The 20,035-nt window shown below is 42.9% G+C and overlaps 1 protein-coding gene across 2 annotated transcripts in view; it reads right to left on the bottom strand.

Annotated features, from left to right (window-relative positions):
• Positions 1 to 7,945: 7,945 nt before the first annotated feature.
• The window catches only part of TTC17 (tetratricopeptide repeat domain 17), an 84,115-nt gene continuing 72,025 nt past the window's right edge, over positions 7,946 to 20,035 (bottom strand). Inside the window, exons 17-25 of one of the 2 annotated variants that reach the window (XM_073578549.1) lie at positions 14,015 to 14,134; positions 12,917 to 13,161; positions 12,641 to 12,791; positions 11,143 to 11,263; positions 10,793 to 10,952; positions 10,631 to 10,714; positions 9,797 to 9,916; positions 9,264 to 9,407; positions 7,946 to 8,630 (exon numbers count right to left, since the gene is read on the bottom strand). In XM_073578549.1, coding sequence (XP_073434650.1) covers positions 8,499 to 8,630; positions 9,264 to 9,407; positions 9,797 to 9,916; positions 10,631 to 10,714; positions 10,793 to 10,952; positions 11,143 to 11,263; positions 12,641 to 12,791; positions 12,917 to 13,161; positions 14,015 to 14,134 — 1,277 coding nt within the window. In that variant the 3' untranslated portion in view covers positions 7,946 to 8,498. The remainder of the gene's footprint in view (positions 8,631 to 9,263; positions 9,408 to 9,796; positions 9,917 to 10,630; positions 10,715 to 10,792; positions 10,953 to 11,142; positions 11,264 to 12,640; positions 12,792 to 12,916; positions 13,162 to 14,014; positions 14,135 to 20,035) is intronic. The other variant, XM_073578550.1, reaches the window with a different exon arrangement.

The raw sequence follows: 20,035 nt of genomic DNA, 5'->3' as shown, positions 1-20,035 counted from the left end.
GACACATCTTTAATTTTTGCACCTGGAAGACAGCACATTTCTCTTGAAGTTATATCCGGTCTGCAGATAGCGGCCTCTGTTCCTCTCAACAGGGAATCCCCCATGACCACCACTCTCCGTTTCTTCTTCACAACATTTTTCTTTCTCCATCCAGGAGGACTCTGAAGGCGTACAAGGTTGCTGTTTGTTGGCAAAGTCTTATCCTGATGTATTTCTTCATCGTTTTCCTGCGTGAGAGCCTGGTACTGGTTTCTGAGCAGTATGGGAGCTGACTGCCTCCTGATCCTCCTGCTTCTCTGGGTCACATGTCTCCATTCCTCTGTTTCTTCAGGTGCACTTCGAATTTCTTCTCTTTCTGTAACATGAAGAGATAATTCTGCTCTGTCCAAGAACTCTTCACCTTCCTTAACGATCTTCAACGTAGCTAACCTCTCTTCGAGATTTTGCAACTTTTCCTCCAACAGGGACACAAGCTTGCATTTGTGGCATGTGAAGTTTGGCTTTTCCACTGGTAAATCTGTGAACATGTAGCAAGAAATGCAGCTCACCAAATGGCTCCTGGCCTCTTCCATCTTGAGATTTCTTAAAAACGATGAAAGATGAGCCAAAATCGGCGCACGGTTTTTCCGATTTCCTCTTTTCAGCTGCAACGGCCAAAACCCAGTGATCGTTGAGCTCGCGGAGACTCTTCACTTATCCCAGAAGGCACTGGGAATATGCAAATGATCTCAAGACTCTTCCCCTGGTTTTACATACTGCGCACGGCCTGCGTCCCCAGTGCTTAAGATAGGGGACGCAGGATGCATGCAGTGTCATGCGTCCGTAGGCGGAGCTACCGGCGGAGGCACGGCAGGGGGCTGGGCTTAGCGGCGGCCGTGCGCAGCCCGACGCTGCGGCCGTAAACGCTAATGTGAAACTAGCCTTATCTGCCCAACTCTCCATAACCCGACCCTTACCTTACCATTCCCCAGCATCCCCTCACCCCCTAAGTGGCCCTGACCCCCAACGCTTCCCCTCTCAGTGTTATAAGCATATTACAGAAGAGTCCCAGGGGGATTAGATCGGTAAATGCACCACAGATAATGCAATTCTCCCGCTGCCCCTTATCGCTACTCACATTCACTCAAGGCTGGAACATCTTTATTACAAAGAATAATCCCAGCAATCCCTGCATTATCACTTTTTGAGGGTATTGGGTGGGTGCATTAACTACAATTTATAAGACCCCACAAAACCCGCACTGGTGGCGGCCATTGCTCGTCTGCATTCACTTAACTAGTCCGTTCACCTTATACAATGTGAAAGCTATTTATAACCACATGAAATGCAAACACTGAGAGGGTATCCCAGCAGTGAGAATTACCAGGAGTGGAGATTACCTGCGACACGTCTGCCTCCTTCAGGACAATTGGGAGAACTGTAGAAAAAAAAAAATCCGCAGAAAAAAAAAATGAAACGGCAGCACGATCATGAATCAGTCAATAGATCTCTAGTCGATAATGCAGGGATTAAAGGGGCTGCACGAATATGGATGTGAGCAATCCAGACGTCTGAAGAGGTCAGGGCACAAGAAGCGCATATGGCGCAGACCCCCCCAGGGTGCAAACTTGCTATAGTTTGAGAATGTACATGGCCAAAAGTATGTGAACACCCAAAAATCTCATCTATATGGGCAACATCTCTCTCCAGACAGCTTGCAGGTGTTCATGACCATTCAATAGGGTGCCCATGGGTCAGTGAGACTATGTTCCCACTATGAAGTTTTTGATGCTGCAGATTTTCCGCACCCATTAACTCACCAAAAACCCATCATAAGGCCCAGCTTACAGCTGGCTTTCGTTTTTTTTTTCCCACAAAATCATTCATTATTTTTGGCTCCGTGCACTTCAGTCAAGTCAACAAGTCCATGAAGGTCCCCACGATGTAACAGACAAACCCAAGATCGGCCACTACATGGCTGGATGAATAACCATGACCCAAGAGTCCAATACTCTAAGATAAGTTTGCACATAGTGAAAGCCAGGCTTGTGTGACACTGTTAGATCTGAAAACTCCCCAACCCATGAAAATCCAGATGAGCAGTATTCAGTATAACAAAATGGTGTGACCCCTCCACATTATACCTCCCCATCTAAATCCATGGACATTCATATGGAGTCGGCCCCTCTGCAGAGAGAACGGCTCTCGCTCTCCTGGAAAGGAAGATTTTGGAGCCATCTATGGGAATTGTTGCCCCTTCATCCAGAACATTTGTGACGTCAGACACGGCTGTTGAGGGGAGGAGGCCAGGGCCACAATCTCCATTCTAGTTCACCCCAAAGGTGTTGGATGGGCCTGAGATCCGGGCTCTGTGCAGCTGGTCATGTTCTTCCATTAAACTTCCCCGAATACGTCTGTATGGACCTTGTGCACTAGGCACAATCATGGAGAACAGAAAAGTGCCTTCTCCTCCAAAAAAAAAACAAAAAAAAAAAACACCCACAAATGCTCATCCATACGCCATTCCATGATTAGTGGGATGCTCCATGCTGTGCCAGGGTTCATTGAGCCAGATGGTGGAGCAGGGAGCGGACGACTCCCTGCTCCACCATTGTGTTCACCTCTATCTGTGCCCAGGAACTGATGCGCTGGATTCAGGATGGTTGAGAGGATATTATTTGTAGTAATTCAGGGGTTGTTCTGGACATCCCGTCTTTTATCCCATTGAGGCTGAAAACAGAAGAGCCAACACTCAGCTGCTTAGAATAGTGGCGATGACACGGGCAGCAGGATTATAGTCTTTTTGTATCATGCACATAGCAACACACAGGCAGAGGATTTTGAGTTTTGTTATTTTCGTCAGTGACGCAGGAGAATTTCACCTTGAGATGTGTTGTGCGTTTTGTGAGGAATCGCTCGATTGCAGCCGTAAGGAATTCAGGTAAATGTTGGCTTAAGGTAGCAGCATTATGATGCGATGCAGACGGCAACCAGATAAGAATTGGGAAACAGACGCAAAAATACAATTTTAAAATGTATGCATCTAGAAAAATCCCATAAGGCGGCGCATGGTTATCAAACGCACTTTGGCTTAAGACATAAAAAAGGGCATATAACACACCCGTCATCCTAAATCTCCCCAAGACATTTCAATCTGGACCCTTCCTGAGTATATACTGTATACAATATCATAATACAAGGGTGATTATAGGGCAATAGTGCCCCCTACTGGTTCATGGCATCATAACCTTTCATCCCCGGACAGCCCAAGCCTCACGCATTTCACGACTAGGACAGACATGTACGTAAAAGCAGAGGAGCAAAAAAAGAAAAAAAAGAAGGAGGGCGCTCATAGGCTGAGGAGTTCTGGCATTGAAGGACACGGCCTACAAGCTGTTACTAATATTCTGCTGTGTGATCACACAACCCATGACAATGGAGAAGACAAGATTCCTTGTACTCAAGGGCCCCATAGCTGCTTCCACTGTTTAAGGATCCTTTCTTCAAATTATGTAGAGCCCAAATCTCCCAGCATTCCCAGAACTTGCTCTATTGAGTTGCATTGTATGTACTAAGTGACTCCACCAGCAGAATAGTGAGTGCAGCTCTGGAGTATAATACAGGAGGTAACTCAGGATCAGTAATGTAATGTATGTACACAGTGACTGCACCAGCAGAATAGTGAGTGCAGCTCTGGAGTATAATACAGGATGTAACTCAGGGTCAGTAATGTATGTACACAGTGACTGCACCAGCAGAATAGTGAGTGCAGCTCTGGGGTATAATACAGGATGTAACTCAGGATCAGTAATGTAATGTATGTACACATTGACTGCACCAGCAGAATAGTGAGTGCAGCTCTGGAGTATAATACAGGAGGTAACTCAAGATCAGTAATGTAATGTATGTACACAGTGACTGCACCAGCAGAATAGTGAGTGCAGCTCTGGGGTATAATACAGGATGTAACTCAGGATCAGTAATGTAATGTATGTACACTGACTGCACCAGCAGAATAGTGAGTGCAGCTCTGGGGTATACTACAGGATGTAACTCAGGATTTGTAATGTAATTAATGTACACAGCGACTGCACCAGCAGAATAGTGAGTGCAGCTCTGGGGTATAATACAGGATGTAACTCAGGGGTCAGTAATGTATGTGCACAGTAGGGTGACCGGATCTCATATGGGGGGGGGGGGGGAAATGTCAGAATCTTGTTCGTCTGGACCCCACAAAACGATTCCCCTTTCCAGATATTGAGAGAGCCAAAATTTGAGCTCGATCAAACGACGTTAACCCGTGCCGCTCGTCGCTCAAAGTTTGAAGAAATCCAAATTGAGGTATTTTAAGATTTAGGTATTTTGCATAGTCTGTTAGACTATAAAGAATGTGACAACAACATTGCAGAAATAGCCCTGACCAAATTTTCGAACCATTTGTGGTATTTGAATGCAGAGTTGGTGGGATTATCGTTTTTTGATCCCACCATTACAGACAATGAAAAGTTGTTAATGGCTAATAAATTGCTCAGTAGCACAGATGAACCATCAGAGCACGCTAACCTACATGAGTTGATAATTTTACATAGTTATCTAATCTATTCTAGAGCTTTTGTTAAAGTAGTTTTTGAAACATCAGAATATAATGCTCGGCATTTGCTTACAACTTGCAGGACATATTGCTTTTGTTCTTCATCTTTTGTCAGAAGGTCGTTAAAGTCGGTTACTTCCTACCTCTTAATTTTTCTTTCCTAACTTTTGGATTTACAACCCTAGCATGCTCTGATGGTTCATCTGTGCTACTGAGCAATTTATTAGCCATTAACAACTTTTCATTGTCTGTAATGGTGGGATCAAAAAACGATAATCCCACCAACTCTGCATTCAAATACCACAAATGGTTCGAAAATTTGGTCAGGGCTATTTCTGCAATGTTGTTGTCACATTCTTTATAGTCTAACAGACTATGCAAAATACCTAAATCTTAAAATACCTCAATTTGGATTTTTTCAAACTTTGAGCGACGAGCGGCACGGGTTAACGTCGTTTGATCGAGCTCAAATTTTGGCTCTCTCAATATCTGGAAAGGGGAATCGTTTTGTGGGGTCCAGACGGACAAAATTCCGACATCGATTTTTTGCGGTCACCCTAGTGCACAGTGACTGCACCAGCAGAATAGTGAGTGCAGCTCTGGGGTATAATACAGGATGTAACTCTGGGTCAGTAATGTATGTGCACAGTACGTGCAGCTCTGGAGTGTAACACAATATGTAATGACATATCAATCAGGGGACCTAATATGGGGAAATGCTGTCCAACATACACACACATCATTACAGGCAATGAAACAATAAAAGCCATAAGCATTAGGAGGAATTTTATTGGAATAAGTATGTGCCCTGTACAAGAATCACTGCCGAGATGCCAAGAACCCCGCATAAGATATGGCAGAACGAGCGCTCCTCCTGTATGATCACAATGGCGGCTCCGGTAGCAGGAGGGCGCCAGAAACTTGATTGGAAGATGTAATTTATCTCTAAACAATTCTGAATAGGTGAATATATAATTATCTAAAATAATGTAAATGATTGGGATCGAGTACAACAGCCATCGGGGAATGGATTATCTGTATCAGTGGACTGGTAAAACTTTTGATGTGTCATAACCGTTCAGGCCGGATGTCTCCATATGTAGGGGAGGGTGGGATTACTAATGGGTCCCACTGATCGCTAGAACTAAAGAACCTCATCAATCTCAGATTTGCACAGGGCCATAATTCCCATGTCACCTCCATTTAAGGTGTAAACCAATGTATAGACCAGTAACCCAAACTCAAGATAAACTGGCAAAAGTTGTGAACTGGAAAAAAAAAAAAAAAAAAAAAAATCAAGCTTTATAATATATTTAAAATTACTGATTTTTGAAGATTTTTCATTTATTGTTTGAAGGTTTCTTTTCTATTCTGTGCAGTGAAATAAAGATCACCAACTGTTAGAACGAAACCGTCAGCAAGTAGGCTGTAGGCTTCCCCCTCGGCTGTTAGAGCTCATAATTAAAGGGATTGGCTCAAGTTCTCTTCAGGAGCGCACTGCCCCTCTGCCTCACTGCTTCCTCCTTGACGAGGGGCGTGCTCTGAAGAAGACTGATAGTTCTGCTGGTGGCGCGGTCGCACCTTTGGTCCAAACGGAGTGCTCTGCCAAGCCGCTAGCAAAGGAAGTGCAGGAGAACAGTGGCTGATCAGATCCAGCGATCCTCCCAGCTTCAGAGCGGCGCAAGCAAGATATAGAGCATAAATTTAAAAGTGGTGCTCCTAGGTAATTTGTCCGTTTCCTTTTGGGCTGGAAACTTTACCCACTGTCCAATAACTTCCATTCTCGGTCAAGCTCCACCCACTTGACAATTCAGCTACTCCTGGAAAGCCAGGAGGGGAATAAGTGCAGTTTTCTCTATCAGGTGCCTAGAAGACTGGTTCACTCCAGAGCGTGCAGAAGCCTTTCCAGACTCTTTTTTTTTTTTTGGGGGGGGGGGGGCCCTATATATTTTTAAGTCCCTTTATCACAAAACAACCTGATAATTTGACCCCCATTCTGTTTACAAACGCAACAGAGGATTCACCTTGTCCATACATCGCAAAACAGAGTCTCTGGCTTTCGATGGACGCTGAAAATCTTCATCTCACTTGCAGTGGAACAAAAAAATACTCTCTACGGAGGATTCATTAAGGTCCTAATCGAGCAACTTTTATTGTAAAGTTTTTGGAAACTTTTTTTATTTGGTTATTTATCAATTCTTTTGTATATCATTAGATATACAAAATTCATATATTATAAATTTTGGTTTCCCTTGTCCAATTTTTTATCTTTTTTATTTTTCGGGGGGGGGGGGGGGGGGGGGGAATTAAAAGTTCTAATTTTTATGTTAAAAGAATAAAAAAAAGCATTAAAAGAGGTTGTCCTCCCCTTTTCAATTACTTTTTTCGCCTCCTATTTCTGACGAAGACAGTTTTGCGTTTGTTTTTTTAGCTGTAGCTTTTCCTTTTCTTTTTGCTGAAGGTATAACTTAAAATATAGTAAATACATGAGTCTTCCAAGGCATCACAAAATACTTCTGAGGAATTTAAAAGCATAGGAGTGGGTTTTTTTTAAATTATTATTGCACAGCTGGAGTGGGGCTTTAAATGCAAGCCCCCTGTCTAATACTCACCTTTTGGCGTTTTCATCGTAGCACCTGCCGGCAGGCTCCAGTGTTTCATGGGGCTGCGCGAAGGTAAATTTACAATACAAGTCTACGAGACCCTCGTTCTGGCTCTCATAGATTTGCATTGTGCTCTTGTGACGCAGCATCTGGGTTCCGGACAGTCAAAATTTGCACTCACAGGATTTCGCAAGGGGCTCCGAAAAATCTGTGAAGACGCCAGAGGGTAAGTATAGGACCGGGGGGCTTAGATTTAAAGCCCCACTTCAGCGGTAAAAAAAACAAACAAACGCTAGAGTGGCGTTTTAAGAGGGGTTGTTAATTTTAAGAAATGTTGAGAGCAAACTAAAAAACACAAAGGACAGACACCCCTATCTATAGGTCAGTCCTCAAATGCTTCTGAAAGCTCCAGGTACAAACAGAAAAGTAAAAGGAGGCCTGTCGCACCCCAATTTTCGCCACGTTTTTACCAAACATGCAGGAGACAGACAGGACTCAGGGTGAGGTTTCTACCATCTCCTATCTTAGGTTTAAGGCTGGTTTATCTCATCTTCCAAAACATACTAATCTTGTAGTTCATGCTCATAATCCGGATCATGGATTGTGAGCATGAACTACAAGATCAACGTCAAGGTAAATCTTTTAAAACTAGTAGACATATAAAATGAAGTATAAAAAAATGTTCGGCCCCCCAAAAAATAAATAATATGTCTGATCGATGGCGTTTTTGTCGCCACAGTTCTGCGCAGAGATTCATAAACGTGATACGAGATTTTTATGCATTTTTTTAATTATTAAAGCAAATCCCTGCTGATATGTAATAATTTACTTAAGATGGCGAAAGGCATGTGACACTTGTCCATTGAAAAAAACGTTATCAACCCCCCCCCACCCCACCCTACCGGATATGACCCTTGAGATAAATTAAAGTGTGGTGCTAATGTTTGCCCTTGACACGGTTTAAACAGATATATACAATTTCCTGCAGGGTATAATTTTACTACAAATTATTACTTTGTAGTGATGCAATTTAGGGCAATGGATAAAAGAAAAAATAAAAAATTAGAAATCAGTAACAACAAAAAAAGTCCAATTAAAACGTCTTCACATTGTCAGGAGCCCGTACATAGGATATGATCATCTGGATAAACCCTTTTGCCCCTCCCTTATATTATCCCAGAGGAGACCCCTCTCCGATTATTTTGTTTTGTAACAAGCAAGTAAACCCTTATCCATCGGCATGAAGTGCAACGCAGAACTTATCATTTATCATTAACTTATTTACCATTTAGAAAAAAAAAAATGGGATTATAGGTGGAGGAGGATTATGGGCTACGTCTTCCTTTCTTCATTAGTAGGTGACACTGAATAGCGCGGATTCGGTCCTTGGCGGGGGCGAATTCTGGTTGGAGTTCCAATGTGGACTCGTACCACCTCATCGCCTTCTCAAACTCCTCCTAGGGAAGCAGAGGGACACAAGGTTACAGACAGACAAGGGGATTATTCTGCTGAAGCGATATTACAGCTCTGCCCGACCATGGCACAAACAAACTGCTTTACTCATCCTCTCCAGGTCTGTCGCTGACTGTTCATGGCTGCTTCTGCAGCATTTATGTCACGTGGACTGCACTGTAGCCAATCAGAAGCTCATCAATTGGCGAGGGCCCGGGCGAGGCGGCACGGGGCCGGCAGAAGAAAATAGACACTAGGAGCAGCAGTGGACACTTCGTGTTGGACCCAGGGGGATGAGCAAGCCACAGGCGCAAATAAACTATGCCTTACTCATCCTCTCCAGGTCCGGCACTGATTGTTCACGGTTGCTTCTCCAGCATTTATGTCACATGGACGGCAGCCAATCAGGAGCCTACCAATTGGCGTTGGCCCGGCAGAGGTGGCGCGTGTCCGGCAGGGGCGTCGCCAGGCCGGCAGAAGAAAAGAGACACCAGGAGCGCCAGTGGACACTTCGTATTGGACCCAGGGAGGATGAGTAAGACGCAGTTTGCTTGTTGAAAGAAAACAAACTGCACCCAAGAAACACAGGCAATATAAAAACAAAACAAAAACTTTTCCACTATTCATTCTGGACTCACCATGGCTACGTATACATTCGCCAGTGTAAAATGATTCACCACAAAGTGAGGCGCGATCTCCACCGCCATGGTGGCCACGATGATGGCGTCGTTCCATAACTTTGCATTGTGGAAGATGTTTGCTAAACTGATGAGTGGGACGTCCTGGGAGACATAAAAATAGGGATATATTCTCAGGCTACATTTCCCTCAACGATGAGATCCATTATTAGACCCCTGATGCCCCAGGCAATAACAATGGCTTTGGCAGACATGCTAATGTGTATGGGGGCGCCGGTCAACTGATTCTAGGGGAAAGATGTCAATGGGGCAGGTCTGACTTTGGACTGCTGATTGCTCGGTTTTACCAGAGACAAGCCTCTGGCAGAGCAAATGAGCGCTTAGCCGAGAAGACCGTTCAGGAGAAGAGAGATAAAAGTTACAGTTTTCATGGTGAAGGTAGGTAGGTGTGCAGAGAAGTAAAAGTGAGACATCATGTGGAGAAACCGGGGAATGCACAGACACAAACCAAAACCCAAGCAGCCCGGACAGACCTTCATGTGATGTGGAGCATAGTGCAGGGCTTGGCGTAAGCAGTCTATGGCTTTCTTCCCTTGGCCCTTAACTCTCCAATATAAAGCCGCCATGCTGGATAAAACCCACGACGTCTGATTCTAGAGCAGCAAAGAAACAAAGAAACGAGAAATCACGGTCACATTATAATGCACATAGTCAGATGAGGGACTTGTTCTACATCCGTGGGTTTTCCTCTCACTCCTCAAAGACGTAATGATCGACAATATGGACTGTGAGCCCCGATGGGGACAGTGATGTCTGTAAAGTGCTGTGGGATAGAGTGGCGCTATGTAAGCAAGTAAATACTATATATTGACTTTTAAGGCTACTGTAGCCCATCAGGGGCTGTTGATCGGCTGCAGCGGTCAAATGACAATAAATCTTTATGCTTGCTAGTATATTATTGCCTGTGCCTGTTATACAACCTGTAGGGATTAACAGAGTGGAAATTTGTATCTGACTTCCATAATGATCCTGGTCTCCATAATGGAGTCACCCACGAAGGAGATCGGGGCTACGAGGCCCCCCTTTGTTACACAGTGCCCCCCGAACAGCTTTGATTGTCAGACAAAGTTAAAAGGGGAATCCAGTGAAAACAAGTTATCACCTATCCATTGATTGGTGGGTGCCTGACCACTGGGATCCGCACCGATCAGCAGAACAAGGGACTTTTAAGCCCCGGTTAGAATGGGGCTGTGTGTTACAGCAGTCTTTACAGGGGCGCAGAGACAATCCTCGATGACTATCTGAGGCCAAGACAGGGCGTAAAAAAGGGTTAAACAATCATCTCTTATTTGTCCTCTCAGACTCACCTTTTCTAGCACTTTCATTATTCTGGTGCCCACCTGCTCCAGAGACTGTGGTGGGTACTTGTCCTTACCAAGGTTCTGTAAAACCTAAAAAAACAAGCAAATTATTTACCGTTCCCCACCGGCAAGACCCTCCTAAAATTGTGGAGAGGGCACAGCCCTTACCTCCTTCAGCTGGCTCTCTCCTGTGTAGTGTATGGCCGCTCTGTTCGCCACCCCGTACAGGTGGTCCAGCGTGTGCATGCTGGCAGGTAGGTTGGTATTGCAAAGGGGCTCAACGCCGGGTTCTTGCAGATTGGTGGCAAAATCCACGTGTTCTGTAATACTACAAGAGCAGATAGATATTGAGAAGGGGGGAAAACCCTGGACAGAGAAAGAAGAAAAAAAATACTGCTAAATTCATTTTCTCCAAAATCTAATATCTGGCAAAGAACTTTACACAATAATGCGGAAAACCAGAAACCGGAGACTGAACACAGAACCGACTACAGAAGCAGATAAACCTTGGTACTTACTCAATATTTTTAGCGGACACGGCCAACCAGGTACTGGCCACGGTGGACAGTTCCACGCGGCGCAGTTTTAGGCACTCGTCAGGACTTGGCCACCCAAGGCTACGGTAATCCGGTCTCCGGCCTAAAGAGAGTCAAATTGTATAAAGTCGACTCCAAGCCACATTGAAGCAAAGCAGCAGAGACCTTTGTAACCGAGAATGTTCTCAGTCACTGACAGCAAGCAGACGTTAATCCAATGATCAATATAAATGTTCCCCCCCCCCCATATAAATGGTCAAAACGGCAAAGTGTAAAAACTAGAAAATATCACTCTCTCTGTAGGAAATGGAGGGATCTTTTCTGCAGTCAAAAAGGAGGTCGGGATCCAATAACATGAAGATATTTATTCCAATATGACGCGGTCAGTGCAGCCCTCCTCCTCGCCCAGTACGGGGTCTCCGCAGATGAACCCACCTGACAAAACTTTCCAAGCAAACGGATTTTTTTTTGTTTTTAACAGTATGGTGGAGTTCTGTGGCTGCCCAATATCAAGTGTCCTCATCCTTTACATTAAACTAGTCCGGCCGTCATTATATGACGTTCAGCATGCAATCTTTTTGACGATGGAATAGCCGTGAGCTACGCGGCGCAGGGGACCATTTGGTTGCGGAGGGCATAAAGTGGCGATTCCCATCACATCGATCCTATAGGGCGAGATATCTAACTCTAGTCAAGATCTTTAAGCCATTGAACAAGTGTAAATCCCTCTAGGAAACAACAGAGCAAACGAATCATATTGCAGATTCTGAGGTGCATATTGTGATGTTCTGCAGCAGCTGAGGCATGTAAAAAAACAAAAAAAAAACGCCAAAGATTGAAAATTATTAGATACGACTGGTCACTTTTTTTTTGTAAATATTTTCACGCACAGGATAAAAGAAAACAAGAATGTTGGAAAAGTTTGGACATTTGATCCAAAAAAATATTAACTTTTTTCAACTTTTATTCGCAGAAAGGGAAATGATTTTTCTTCTATAAGTCCCTTAAAAAACTTGAAACTTTGATGACATGATTTCTGGAGTGATACTTCTGTGTTGGAGAGTATTGTCATTCATCGATTCCCTATAAGGCCTGCAATTACCAGGACAATCCATCAGCACAACATGATCACCACCAATGGGGGAATTAACAGTGGCATGGCGGTGGAGGCTACTGCTGTTGTCGCTTTTGATGTGGGCATCTAAGGGGTTAAACCTCTGCACTTTTCGCATGCACCACTCACGGCACTTATATTTGGGCACCCGCTGTATAACAAGGCTGGCACTGGCCGTGTATGACGTGGGTTAAGTCAAGAGTAGGGTTATGAGAGTGCATTAGTCCAGGCAATGGGAAATAAAGTTATTCTAAATAACAGAGGATTTTATGAAACAATAATTTAATACTTAAAATGAAATCAACAAACTGAAAGCCCCCAGGCTCGGATCTCCTAGAGACAGGCGGCCCAGAGGGGCACGGTTACCTGGAGGACCAGGAGATGGTATTTTTGGCCCGCTGATTTCAAGTGCAGCTTGAAAGTCATCATTATTTCCATCAATGACGGTCTCCGAGAGGTCCGCAGCATTAGAGCCATCTGCCTTTGGCTTCTTTACGCGTTTCACTTGGAAAGTAATCTTAAAAGGATGTCAAAAACAAAAAAACAAAAAACAAACTCAATACAGTTGAGCCAAGAAAAACAAAGTCAGAACTGCACAGAAAAGCGTCACTGTCGTCCACTAAGTTATCATCCTAAACGTACCCATTCCGCCTCCTCGTCATCGTCACAATCACCAAAGCAGGACCCCGACTGACCATCCTGTGCCCCTTTCTTCAAGACCCTAATTCCCTGGAGATCCATACGGCGACCTTTCAGCTCTAGAGCACCCTCAAAAGCTTCAAGAGGCCACGAATTCTCAAACTCATCGACGAGAGCAAGCATCTCCTCAGATATAGGAGCCTCCGGTGTAGATTCCTCTGTATTGTTGGTTTCAGCCATAACAACATCTGGAAAAAAAAAAAACTAGATAGTAAAGTCCTGTGTAAGGTCACCTCCAAGCACTGCAACTTATGCACTAATCCTGTATTAAACTCCAGAGCTGCACTCACTGCTCCGTTTTTGTAGTCACTGTGTACATACATTACTGATCCTGTACTGATCCTGAGTTACATCCTGTATTATACTCCAGAGCTGCACTCACTATTCTGCTGGTGCAGTCACTGTGTACATACATTACATTACAGATCCTGAGTTACATCCTGTATTATACCCCAGAGCTGCGCACTCTATTCTGCTAGTGCAGTCACTGTGTACATACATTACTGTTCCTGAGTTACATCCTGCATTATACCCCAGAACTGCAGTCACTATTCTGCTGGTGCAGTCACTGTATACATTACATTACTGATCCTGAGTTACATCCTGCATTATACCCCAGAGCTGCAGTCACTGTATACATACATTACATTACTGATCCTGAGTTACAGCCTGTATTATACCCCAGAGCTGCACTCACCATTCTGCTGGTGCAGTCACTGTGTACATACATTACATTACTGATCCTGAGTCACATCCTGTATTATACCCCAGAGCTGCACTCACTATTCTGCTGGTGCAGTCACTGTGTACACACATTACATTATTGATCCCGAGTTACATCCTGTATTATACTCCAGAGCTGCACTCACTATTCTGCTGGTGGAATCACTGACAAGTTGTTGGTTTAACACTGGTGTTATTAATAAGAAGTCTTGATACTCTGGGGAGACTGTATCAGTATTTTTAGGCGTGTTACAGCTCCTTAGTGACCATTCATGTATGCACACACCTATAGCGCCCTCCCGAGATCACATCCCTTACTTTCTAGAAGCAATGTAGAGCCGGGTGTCCTTTCCTCCACTGGAGATTTGTCGTCCTCTTGTGAGTAACTCTGGAAGTATTTCTGTGCGTTCTGCCCCTTTCCCTGATTAGGACAATGCCCTGAAAATACAAAATGCAAGATATCTGTATTTGGTTTAAGTTGAGCAAGTGGAAGGGGTGCGAGTTCTGATTCCCATCCCCCAAGCAAGGCCTAGAAACTTGCTGGCGAGGAATAGGTGGGTTGTGAAGGTTCCCAATAAGTAGAGCGTTGCCTGCAACCTGTGAGACACTACAACTCCCAATAGATTTAATTTTAACAGAAGTGACAATTTTCTCTTTGCAGTGTACTCTGTCCCCATCATCCGTCACAGGACGGACGTCTGAACGAGGAGAGGAGCCGCACTATTTAGTAACAAGCACCGAAAGAAAGCAGAAAGTTCGTCAGTAGACGGCCAGGTGCTCACAGGTCTTACGGTGACGAAGCGCGCTACGTCTGCCACCAGTCACTCAGATGACTCTTAAAAGCCATGACAAGCGGCAGAAAGCCAAGAGCCAATTATGTGTCCTTACATGACTCAGTGCAGGATGCTGCCATATACCGGCGTCATCATCCAGCAGCAGCACAGTATTACCTGCCTGACGCTGCAGTCTACATTACTCCACTTATGGAAAAATCACATCCCAAATATAAAGTCCAGCTACAATGTAACATCAAACGTCAACGGCGATGATAAAATAGTGATCACCAGCCACAAACATCACGTTATACCGCCACACCCTGCTAAATCAGTACACGAGAGAGAAAAAAGTAACACTCCCTGCAGGATACATGTGCGGCAAGTAAGCAAAGTGACTGGTAAATCATCAGAGAAAGCAGGAAAAACAGATTCACAGTCCGGACAATATACAGAGATCAGCTCTGAAGTACAACATAGGACAGAATTCATGATCAATACAGGATAAGTAATGTATGTACACAGTGACTGCACCAGCAGAATAGTGAGTGCAGCTCTGGAGTATAATACAGGATGGAACTCAGGATCAGTAATGTATGTACACAGTGACTGCACCAGCAGAATAGTGAGTGCAGCTCTGCAGCATAATACAGGATGTAACTCAGGATCAGTAATGTAATGTATGTACACAGTGACAGCACCAGCAGAATAGTGAGTGCAGCTCTGGGGTATAATACAGGATGTAACTCAGGATCAGTAATGTATGTACACAGTGACTGCACCAGCAGAATAGAGAGTGCAGCTCTGGGGTATAATACAGGATGTAACTCAGGATCAGTAATGTATGTACACAGTGAGTGCACCAGCAGAATAGTGAGTGCAGCTCTGGGGTATAATACAGGATGTAACTCAGGATAAGTAATGTATGTACACAGTGACTGCACCAGCAGAATAGTGAGTGCAGCTCTGCGGTATAATACAGGATGTAACTCAGGATCAGTAATGTAATGTATGTACACAGTGACCGCACCAGCACAATAGTGAGTGCAGCTCTGCAGCATAATACAGGATGTAACTCAGGATCAGTAATGTAATGTATGTACACAGTGACAGCACCAGCAGAATAGTGAGTGCAGCTCTGGGGTATAATACAGGATGTAACTCAGGATCAGTAATGTATGTACACAGTGACTGCACCAGCAGAATAGAGAGTGCAGCTCTGGGGTATAATACAGGATGTAACTCAGGATCTGTAATTTATGTACACAGTGACTGCACCACCAGAATAGTGAGTGCAGCTCTGGGGTATAACATAGGATAGAACTCAGGATCAGTAATGTAATGTATGTACACAGTGTCTGCACCAGCAGAATAGTGAGTGCAGCTCTGGAGTATAATACAGGAGGTAACTCAGGATCAGGAATGTAATGTATGTACACAGTGCCTGCACCAGCAGAATAGTGAGCGCAGCTCTAGAGAATAAAACAAAGTGCAACACTGTAAACCATTATATGCCTTTAATTTGCCCATTTGCAACAAATTTTACATCAGGCTTGGAAACAGGAAGGCAGCAATCCATAGACTGCCTATTGCGGGTCTCATGTATTACATAGGACTTGTTCACACTGCTTTATATACACTTGGACGGTCTCCTGACGCACGCACCAAACGTTCTGACCGATGTAAGATGCTGTCTACCATCCAAGCGCACAGGTTACCTATAGATTCCCATTGCTGTACAACTTGTACACATCTCTATAGCCATAAGAACATCAAACATGGATTTATTAATGATGTGAGAGTCACTTGTGGGATTTCCTTTATTTTTATAAAGATAATTTATTATTTTATTTTTTTTTAACTTATCTGTATTTTCTACATCACATCAAATCAGTAGTGTGACTTCTGCAAAACTTATATTTTTTTACATGTTTTTAAATAAACTTTAGCGCTGAACGACGATTTTCGTAGTCTCTTATGAGCATAAAACCTCATGGAAAAAAAAAAAAAAGACGCTTTAAGTCTAATTCCATTAATTTCTGCGCAGACAGATATTCGTCACTATGCGGTTGAGGACGACGCAGCCTCCGCTCCCCTATTAACGACGATCTGTTTTACACTTATATGAAACAGCCAGCAGAAGATGTGTAATTCATGAGAGCCGTGACGCGCCGGTCCTGCTCCTGCCTTGAAAGCTAAAATTAGCCCTGGAGTTCACATCAAGGAAACGATAATTTTTTTTTTTTTTTAGTTCACTGAAGCAGTTTAATGACAATTTACGTCTCTGCTCTTCATCAGACGAGACTTCATGATGACAACTACGCTGATGTCACAAGCCCCTGCTGCCGATCGCTCGGCCAATGCCATGAAAAGCATTACCGAAAATATCATTTCCATGAAACATTCACAATCATATTAACATCGAGCAAGAAAATAATTTTTACATTTTCTCACTTTATTTCTGAAAATGGAGGAAAAATGTCCTACGTATTACAGTGATTGGTGCCTCTACTGTTCTCAGAACTACTATAATACTGCCCCCATGTACAAGGATATAACTACTATAATACTGCTCCTATGTACAAGAATACTGTCCCTATGTACAAGAATATAACTACTATAATACTGCCCCTATGTACAAGAATATAACTACTATAATACTGCTCCTATGTACAAGAATATAACTACTATAATACTGCTCCTATGTACAAGGATATAACTACTATAATACTGCCCCCTAGGTAAAAGAATATAACTACTATAATACTGCTCCCTATGTACAAGAATATAATACTGCTCCCTATGTACAAGAATATAACTACTATAATACTGCCCCCTATGTACAAGGATATAACTACTATCCCTATGTACAGGAATATAATTACTATAATACTGTCCCTATGTACAAGAATATAACTACTATAATACTACCCCCTAGGTACAAGAATATAATTACTATAATACTGCTCCCTATGTACAAGAATATAACTACTATAATACTGCCCCCTAGGTACAAGAATATAATTACTATAATACTGCCCCCTAGGTACAAGAATATAACTACTATAATACTGCCACCCTAGGTACAAGAATATAACTACTATAATACTGCCCCCTAGGTACAAGAATATAACTACTATAATACTGCCCCCTAGGTACAAGAATATAATTACTATAATACTGCCCCCTAGGTACAAGAATATAACTACTATAATACTGCCCCCCTAGGTACAAGAATATAACTACTATAATACTACCCCTATATACAAGAATATAACTACTATAATACTGCTCCCTATGTACAAGAATATATCTACTATAATACTGCTCCTATATACAAGAATATAACTACTATAATACTGCCCCTATGTACAAGAATATAACTACTATAATACTGCTCCCTATGTACAAGAATATAATACTGCCCCTATGTACAAGAATATAACTACTATAATACTGCCCCGTATGTACAAGAATATAACTACTATAATACTGCCCCCTAGGTACAAGGATATAACTACTATAATACTGCCCCTAGGTACAAGAATATAACTACTATAATACTGCTCCTATGTACAAGAATATAACTACTATAATACTGCCCCTATGTACAAGAATATAACTACTATAATACTGCTCCTATGTACAAGAATATAACTACTATAATACTGCCCCTATGTACAAGGATATAACTACTATAATACTGCCCCTATGTACAAGAATATAACTACTATAATATTGCTCCTATGTTCCTATGTACAAGAATATAACTACTATAATACTGCCCCTATGTACAAGAATATAACTACCATAATACTGCCCCCTATGTACAAGAATATAACTACTATAATACTGCCCCTATGAACAAGAATATAACTACTATACTACTGCCCCTACGTACAAGAATATTACTATAATACTGCCCCTATGTACAAGAATATAACTACTATAATACTGCCCCTATGTACAAGAATATAACTACTATACTACTTCCCCTATGTACAAGAATATAACTACTATAATACTGCCCCATGTATAAGAATATAACAACTATAATACTGCCCCTATGTACAAGAATATAACTACTATACTACTGCCCCTATGTACAAGAATATAACTACTATAATACTGCCCCTATGTACAAGAATATAACTACTATAATACTGCCCCTAGGTACAAGAATATAACTACTATAATACTGCTCCTATGTACAAGAATATAACTACTATAATACTGCCCCTATGTACAAGAATATAACTACTATAATACTGCTCCTATGTACAAGAATATAACTACTATAATACTGCCCCTATGTACAAGGATATAACTACTATAATACTGCCCCTAGGTACAAGAATATAACTACTATAATATTGCTCCTATGTTCCTATGTACAAGAATATAACTACTATAATACTGCCCCTATGTACAAGAATATAACTACCATAATACTGCCCCCTATGTACAAGAATATAACTACTATAATACTGCCCCTATGAACAAGAATATAACTACTATACTACTGCCCCTATGTACAAGAATATAACTACTATAATACTGCCCCTATGTACAAGAATATAACTACTATAATACTGCCCATATGTACAAGAATATAACTACTATACTACTGCCCCTATGTACAAGAATATAACTACTATACTACTGCCCCATGTATAAGAATATAACTACTATAATACTGCCCCTATGTACAAGAATATAACTACTATACTACTGCCCCTATGTACAAGAATATAACTACTATAATACTGCCCCTATGTACAAGAATATAACTACTATAATACTGTCTCCTAGCTGTGAGGTTGTGTGTTTGTAGCTCTCCTGATGTCTGGAGCAAGCCCAGGGGGAGGCCACCCTGGGCGGGGTAACTCCCCAAGCAAGGCCCAGGCTTCCAGGCCTACACTGGGAAGTAACGCCCAAGCTGTTTCTAAGGCGGATGCAAGTCTCAAAGTTATTTCTGAGGAAAGAAAGCTCAGAATGGAAGTAGCAGCAGCAACTTGAAAGTGCGTAAAGTAACGGAACAAGGAAAAGCCATGGCTGTGGGTAAGAAAGTTCCAGTTAAGCAGTCGGCCAGCCAAGGCAAGCAGAGTGAGGTGCAACTAGGAGAAATCCAAAAGAAATCTACTGGTGAGAAGCTGAATGGAGGAAAGCAGCCTGCAGCTCAGGAGGTGCCATCACTGACCTCAGATGTGCAGCTGACTCGCAGCAGGCAGAGGAGAACTTCACTGGAGAGGCAGACGCTCCAGGAGAACCTGCAGCAGAAGCATGTGGTGGCCAGCATGGCGAGCTCTGGGCGCACAAGGTCGCAGTCAGGTGGCAGCAGTAAATGTTGCTGTGGAGCCTGGAACCACGAAACCAGCGGTGGTGAAAGTTAAGGAGACATCTGGTTTCAAGCATCCAGGGACATTGCTGAAAGCAGGATCCCAGGAGGAGATGCCACATGCACCTGAGCTTCAGGTCGCAGAGGAAATCCCAGGACTGGTCAAGAAGCTCGGTGAGTTACAGCAGCACAAAGACTTGCTGCAGAAGCAAATAGACATGGGCTATA

Source organism: Dendrobates tinctorius, unplaced genomic scaffold (assembly GCF_039654945.1).
Source record: "Dendrobates tinctorius isolate UK_male_01 unplaced genomic scaffold, ASM3965494v1 ptg000059l, whole genome shotgun sequence".
NCBI lineage: Eukaryota > Metazoa > Chordata > Amphibia > Anura > Dendrobatidae > Dendrobates > Dendrobates tinctorius.
The sequence above is the reverse complement of the archived record's forward strand: the minus strand, read 5'-3'. Positions and strand labels throughout refer to the sequence as shown.